This window comes from Tribolium madens, unplaced genomic scaffold (assembly GCF_015345945.1).
Source record: "Tribolium madens isolate multiple individuals breed KSU strain unplaced genomic scaffold, Tmad_KSU_1.1 Scaffold_1;HRSCAF=32;Tcas5.2_LG8, whole genome shotgun sequence".
In the NCBI taxonomy this organism is placed as follows: Eukaryota; Metazoa; Arthropoda; class Insecta; order Coleoptera; family Tenebrionidae; genus Tribolium; species Tribolium madens.
The window spans coordinates 2,811,437-2,818,519 of NW_025400984.1; the positions used below are offsets into that span (position 1 = coordinate 2,811,437).

At 38.1% G+C, this 7,083-nt stretch overlaps 3 protein-coding genes across 5 annotated transcripts; 2 read left to right on the forward strand and 1 right to left on the reverse strand.

Annotated features, from left to right (window-relative positions):
• Nucleotides 1-1,346: 1,346 nt before the first annotated feature.
• LOC123003884 (shematrin-like protein 2) lies at nucleotides 1,347-1,934 on the forward strand. Its single transcript, XM_044396923.1, has 2 exons — nucleotides 1,347-1,435; nucleotides 1,487-1,934. The coding sequence occupies exons 1-2, from the start codon at nucleotides 1,424-1,426 to the stop codon at nucleotides 1,907-1,909; spliced, it is 435 nt and encodes a 144-aa protein (XP_044252858.1). The 5' UTR covers nucleotides 1,347-1,423; the 3' UTR covers nucleotides 1,910-1,934.
• A 501-nt stretch (nucleotides 1,935-2,435) lies between these two features.
• On the forward strand, nucleotides 2,436-3,830 carry LOC123004385 (heavy metal-associated isoprenylated plant protein 33-like). 3 transcript variants are annotated; one of them, XM_044397632.1, is made up of 5 exons: nucleotides 2,436-2,466; nucleotides 2,559-2,601; nucleotides 2,649-2,934; nucleotides 2,996-3,546; nucleotides 3,696-3,812. In XM_044397632.1, exons 2-4 carry the CDS (start codon nucleotides 2,587-2,589, stop codon nucleotides 3,538-3,540), a joined length of 846 nt encoding a protein of 281 aa, XP_044253567.1. In that variant the 5' UTR covers nucleotides 2,436-2,466; nucleotides 2,559-2,586; the 3' UTR covers nucleotides 3,541-3,546; nucleotides 3,696-3,812. The 3 variants fall into 3 exon arrangements, with proteins under 3 accessions (XP_044253567.1, XP_044253566.1, XP_044253569.1); XM_044397631.1 differs by lacking the exon at nucleotides 2,436-2,466 and having other exon boundaries at nucleotides 2,474-2,601; XM_044397634.1 differs by lacking the exon at nucleotides 2,436-2,466 and having other exon boundaries at nucleotides 2,481-2,601; nucleotides 2,996-3,397; nucleotides 3,696-3,830.
• On the reverse strand, nucleotides 3,676-6,991 carry LOC123004380. Its single transcript, XM_044397627.1, has 2 exons — nucleotides 6,959-6,991; nucleotides 3,676-6,904 (listed from the first exon to the last, which is right to left on the reverse strand). Exons 1-2 carry the CDS (start codon nucleotides 6,959-6,961, stop codon nucleotides 3,830-3,832), a joined length of 3,078 nt encoding a protein of 1,025 aa, XP_044253562.1. The 5' UTR covers nucleotides 6,962-6,991; the 3' UTR covers nucleotides 3,676-3,829.
• Nucleotides 6,992-7,083: the final 92 nt, after the last annotated feature.

The following is a 7,083-nucleotide window of genomic DNA, read 5'->3' on the forward strand; positions in this document are numbered from 1 at the left end:
TATTGAGTAAGTACAAAATAATAGGACTAAATGGCTTTGTTTTTTTCAATTTTCGTTATTTTTCCTTATTTCTGCACCACTTTTGGGAAGTAACTGTTGTTTGTTGTGCAGGAATATAAGCAGTAAATATTTTCATAAAGTATTCATTGACGTATTATTTTACCACGGTGCATGTGAAAATTTTTTAATAAATAATAGAAGGACAAACTTACCAATGATAAATCCAAGAAAGAACAAGTGTAATGTTCATTATGCACTAGAAATATAATAATAACTGAATATTTAACAATAATTTGCACTTTGGTATCTGCTATCCAGTAACGGGAATAAAATCAATTACAATCGATCACAACAATAATATCAAGTCAGCGGTCATGCAGGATGACACCCTTAAAAAAGTAAATTATATAAAGTAAATTTCAAATTGGCAAATCATAAAAATAAAAGTTATTGTCAAATCAATTTTCTCTGAAAAAAAAAATAATTTTTTAAATTATGCGAATGAGAACTATTTTTCATTTAAAGTTTGATAGGTTTTAAAAATATTAGCACTGGAGTTGGTGTCTCTGATTTGCAACCCGTGAAATTTAATTTATAACCAATGCTTTTTTCTCTTTAATTAGTCGAAACTAATTAAAAAATATAAAAATGATTGATATTTTTTCCGACTTGCATTTATGCACTGCAGTTTCAAGGATTTTCTTTGACGTGCTTGCTGTTTGTTATTATTTCAATCATCATTCTGTGCTATCCTTTTAATGACTGTATTTTATATTCCAGAGAGAAGACTTAAAAAATGTGTATTTCATCCTTTGAATTTAAAAATATATTATAAAAAAATACGTTTACGCCTTGTTATTATTCACTCAAAATGTCAAATTAAGGGTGTTTTCAATATTTCAATAAATATTTTTAAGTAAAAGCAATTATTCTTATTTTTTATTAAAAAAAAGTTGCGAACGAACCTATTAGAATATTTATCGAGAAAACTCTCTTGAAACAATATTGCGTATCAATTTTCCTGATCTCTTGCAATAATTACCATTGAGTCACTTAACAATATAATTATTATCGCATGTAATAAACACCATCTCAATGACAACACTACCACTCCTGCTCCAATTTTGAAAAGATCATTTCTTACTATTTCCTTCATAGTAAAAATATTACGTTTGTGTATATGACCACGTAAATATTTATCCATAACACATGTCCGATCATATCGGAATATTACATTGCCGTAAAATTCTATAATATTTACAAAAAAAGTACCAATTTCATTGGTCAAGTCAACGACTTAAAGGACTCGACAGGTGGGAGAAGACAAGGTTAAATCATTCCAAGAGTCTATATAACCACAATCCCGATAATCCTGCACGATTAACTTCCTCCAATAGTGCCACAGTACCACCAGTGTGACGTCATGCGAGGTGCTGTAAGTACCAGTACCATCAATATTACCACGACGTGACCATTTTTCCAATAGATCATCCTCCTGATTCTTGCTATTGCCGTCCTTAAAATCAATGCTTATGCTCTCGGGTACTCGGATCTCATAAGTTCGGAAACTTCCTCCTCTTATGGGTCATACAGTCAAGGGTACACTGCCGGGTATTCATCCCTTTATCCCGGGTATTCCGGGGGATATGGCTACTACCGTCCAATGGGCAATTTCGGGTACAACGGGTTTGGATATGGCAGCTCTTACTGGCCATACTATGGCTACTCGGGGAGCATGTACAGGCCATATTACAGCAGTTATATGAGCTACAGGCCATATGGGTACTACGGGGGACTTTATGGAAGTGGACTTTCCGGCTATGGGAACTACTATGGCGGCTATGGCTCCAACTGTATGGGCATGTACAGACCCGGCTGTTACAGCTACTATAGCTACTACAAGAAATAATTTAATAAAAGGGTGTTAAATTCAAGTGTCTCACTTACCCCATGCTCCCCTACTAACTAAAAATTAAAAACATGCCCAAATTTTGATAATTAATCCGCGGAAGCAAACACTTCATGGCTTGTTTACTAATTATTTTTATGCTTGTTTTATTATTTAGGTTCTGGTTTTTTTTTTCATGAGTTTTTGGGTCAAATTATTCAATATTAATTCCCGCTAAAGTGATCGAATTTTCTCTTAGGCGGATGTGATAGTGTTATGCAAGGATTTGCAAATTAGGAAAAGTCGGTGGGAAGCTACCAAAAAAAAAAGATAATAGCGTGGGATTTGGCACACTTTTCACTTATGTTACGATTTATTTCTTTTCGTGTATTGTTGGATTTTCGATAAATAAAAAAAATGAGATTAATTTTTTTTTAATTCCTTGATCCATAATGACTTGACAAAATTACTCTCTTGAAGAAATTAAGACAGTGTTTTTATTACTTCAGATAATCATAGAAAACCCCGATTTCTCTTAATGACAAATATTTTTGAAAAATCTCAACCCGTTTTTGGGGGTAAGTATTTTAATCCACTCCATGACATAATTTTTATGCAATCCAATGTTACTCTCACTTTTCGCCTGAAATGTGCTTTCTTCGCCATTTAGTGGAGTGACCTCATCGAACCAACAAGCGATGCTTCTTAAAATCGTAAGTCCAAATTCCCACTCAATTGTCTCTAAATTTCCGAATTTTAGTTATTTTTTCTCGTTGTGACGACAAATCTGACTTTTGCCATCCCTCCAAATGACAAAGCTTTATTTGATGAGGACCCGGAATCCCGAATTTCGCATAAACGGCGTCCTTGTCGAGGCCGAAGTCTTCCGGAAGGACGCACTTTCTTTGATTGGTCCTTTCAATACGTTGACGTTAATTATAATTACAATTACAATATTAATTGCGGTGGGGGTGGCGGCGGCGGACATGGAGGAGGAGGTGGTGGTGGTCCTCAAAAACCCATCTTGTCAGGAGTCCTTCAAAGCAGTAAGTTTCTTCTTTTTTTCCATCAAAAATTAATAAAGTAATTTTATTTGTGTTTTGGTAGTTGGTAATCGTCCCACTGGCGGTGGCCACCCCCCAACCGGCGGTCTTTTAGGAGGTAATGGCATCAGTTTTATTCAATCTCAATTCCAAGGTATTTTTGCCGATGGGCAAGGTTTAGGGTCCCTCATACCTCAAAATATCTTCAACGGCGAAGGTTTAGGTTCTTTACTACCACAAGGAGGGCTTTTCAACGGTCAAGGAATATCGTCTTTGTTTGAAAATGGTCTTTTCAGTAATATTTTCAGTAGTAGTCAATCGAATGCACAAGCAGGGGTGCCTAGTAGACCTATGATCACTACACCTAAGCCTGGTGGCCAAGATCCTGATGATACTATTTATAACGACGAGAAACCTGTTCATGAGGATCATGATCCTGTTGTTCCAGATCACTACAATAGACCTGGTCAGTATCTAGTGGCAAATAATCCGATTTTTGGGAATTTCGTCTATGATGTGTCGGATTTTAACCCCAATAGGATTTATAGGCAGTTTAACAAGGAGCTTAATAGGCTGGTTAGGCCGTGGGCGCATCTTTTAGGCCGATGACATAAAGTGAGTGAGTTTCATAAACTTTTTATTGTTTATTAACACACTAAAAATGTAGTAAAAAAGTTTGTGAAATTCCTCAAACTAATAAAACATTATTATAAGTTATGCAACCAATAATACAACAGTTTTTTAAATTAGTTTATTTTTTACAGCTCCAGTTTACAGAAGACCAAGACCACCATATCAAAACAGTCGTTACACGACTTACAACAGAATCAGATTTACTAACTAACATTTTTTGTAAAAAACTAAATGTATAAATAATGGGAATAAAAAATTTAAAAAACTACTCGTCTACTACATCAACGTAATCGTCGTTTGGGTCAGCATTATAAGTGTCTAAAAAATCCTCAACTGCGTGTTCTTGCGCCTGACCCATGAAAGGTTTCAGCATGGGTCCATTCAGGGTCATGGCAGTTCCAACAGTCCCATCTTCCTCTGTATTTTGCTCAGAATTGTTGACCTTGACCGTCTGGTTGAACATTCTTTCAAACATGAGAGGATTTATGGCACCTAAAACATACCCCAAATCAGAATTACTATGGTTGAAATTCTGGAGTTTCTCGAAATGGTTTTTGGGCGACTTTTGGTCCACATCTTCATCCCCATTTTCCCGCAAGTAGTTGTGCAAATCGTTTTCGGAGGGTTGACCCATGAAGGGGCGGAGTAGTTCAGGTGAGAGCATCATATCCCCAACTTTTTCATCTTTGGTTTCTTCTTGTGTTCCATCGAACAAATTTTCAATAAATTTGCCCATTTCTTTGGTTTCTTGTTGCTTCTTCTTCTTACTTTTGTGTTTCTTCTTTTTGGGTTCGTCAGTCACGACGTTTGTTAGTTCGTTCTTCATTTTGAGCAACAAGTCGCGTAGGTTTTTGGCACCGACGGAAATTTTGGCATCTTCTAGTGTATTTAAAGCTTCGACGATGTCATCGTTGTTCTTGTTTACTCTCCTCGGCTCAAAAATGATTTTCTGCAAATCCAAATTTTTGGAATGTGGTTTGGAGAATCCCACAGCGTCCATTAAGTGTCCCAAACGGATGAAGTTTGGTCTCAAATCGCTCGATTTTCGGGCAGAATGCTCCTCAGCCAAGTCCAAAATTCGGGGTGTTATCAAAATCGCCTTGCGTGATCCTGTTTTTTGAACTGCTGGGATTTGGGAGTAAGGGATTATGAGTCTTGGGGCTGCGTGTCGGGCAGTGTTGAGTATATTTCGGGCTTCATGGGCTGCGTCGCTAATATGGGCGACTGTGTCTTGCCCAGATCGGATACTGTCCCTTACCATTTCACCAACCCTTTTAAAAGTATTGGAAAAAGGGTCGTCTTGGTCTCGTACCCTAGACCTGTGTGTTGCCCTTTCTGAAGCTTTCACGATTTCGTAATCCGATGGTATGATCATGTTCTGTGGCGGGATTCTCATTGCCGAAAGCAGGGCGTTTTTAGACGAACCCATCAAATGCTTCAGATGGTACATGGGGGCTCTCTCGTCCTCAAAAGCGTGTTTGGTAGCTGTGCCAAAATTCTCGAAGGTTTTTGGCACGTCGAGTCGCACATTTGGGTCGCTTATTAAGCGAGTCAATGGAATTGAACGCTTGGAAATTTTTCTTCTCTGGTCTTCAATCGATGATAACGTCCTGTTGCTAATGTCGGTCAAAAATTCCAAATCTTCATCGTTTTGGGATTTTTCTTTCATCGTGTCGATGATTTGACGTTGGACTCCAAGAAGGGCATCAAGGTCTTTGTCGACTGAGCGTTTGTAATCTGTCAATCGGCGATTTGGGACGTCGAAAAGATAAGGGGAAGTAATAGTGTCACTAAAGGGGTTGTTTTCATCTTCTCTTTGACTTGCTTCTCTCATATCTTCAAAATTTTGAAGAAACTCGTCTGATTGTTGAGGTTCGGCTTCACGGTAGTGCCCATAAAACTGGGGTTGAGACCCATAAGTGGGATATCCTTGATTAAACTTCTGGTTCAGTTTTTGTTTCAGTTTTAGTTTTTTGTGCAAAGTTGGATTTGCCTCTCTAGCAAGTTCATCATCAGCTTCTCGATAATGGCTGTAGTACTGTGGTGGAGGACTTGGATAACCTTGACTGAATTTCTGATTCAATTTTTGTTTTAATTTTTTGTGTAAAGTCGGACTTGCTTCTCTTGGAATTTCTTCAGAATTTTCAGCTTCTTTGTAATGGCTATAATATTGTGGTGGGGGTCCATAACTAGGATAACCTTTATTAAATTTCTGATTCAACTTTTGCTTCAATTTCATTTTCTTGTGTAAAGTCGGATTTGCCTTCCGTTCCTCAGAAAGTCCATCTTCAAAAACTGAGAGGTCGTTTTCGAGTTGTTTGAGCTCAGAATCTTCAATATCTGGACTTATATCTTGAAATTCTTCATTAAAATCCTGTGTCCTGGATTGAAATTCTTGCATTGTTGGACTAACTTCTCTAAAATTTTCCCGATCTAAAAAACTTATATCATCGTTTTGGTCAAAAGCATCAATTGCTGATTCCCTTGCATCTTCAGCGGTACTTCCGACTCTTTGAAAATTTTGGTTGCTACTAGTTTGAAAAACTCCCATGGGAGTTATTTGCGATGGTACTACTCCTTGGTGTGTTATCACGCCTCCATGAATAGGTGAAATGTGTGTTGGTACTACTCCCTGGTTGAGGAAATGCCCATGAGAGTGCAATCCTGAATTTAGGCCTTGATTTTGGTGTATATTTAGGTTAAGACCAGGCGTAACAACGTGAGTTTGTGAAATGGGCAAACCTGGGTTCAGAATTTGGGTCACTGGTAAAGGCAAATGTCCACGCCCATGAATGGTTGAGTGCTGGTGACTGTGGAAGTGCGACCGATGGGCATCTGCCTCTCTCTGTTCCGAATTTCTTCCATTTTGTGCTTCAAACCGGTCGAGTAGTCTTCGTGCTTCCATCAACTCATCTAGAGCTTTATTTAATGAAGAACCAGGTTGTAGGTGATTTTCTTCATTTGATCTTAGTTCAGGTTCTCCAACTAAGTGAAAATCTTCTCCCGATTTTTCAGCACTTCTAGTCAGGCCGTCTTCCATTGGGCAAATATGGACAAAAGTCGGTTCTTCATAATCAAAATGTTGGTCTAGAGGGGGTGGAGGAAGATCCTGAGGGTATTCTTCGGACATATGTTGACGTTTTGAACGACTGGGGAGAGTTGCCCTATTTTGATTATTCCGAACTTGATTTATGACTCTGGCAGAGTTTGCTCGAAGTCTTGCACGATTTGCGATTGCTCTAGCTCTAGCTTCGCTGATTCTGGCAAGGGTGTGGGGAAGGTCGGGGTCGGAGAGTGCAGGCAAAAGCACGCCGAGGAAAAACAAAGCGTGCAAAATGTTCTTCAAAGAAAAAAAAAGTTAAATTTTTGAAACTTTTTGAAAAAGTGGACTCACCATTTTACGTGGCACCACAAAGCACTTGCACTCTTGCCAATAGTTCGCTGGAAATTGTTGTGTTAAAGCAAATTTGCTACTGAAGCAATTCTGACTGACCTACTGAGGATCTACATTGCGTAATT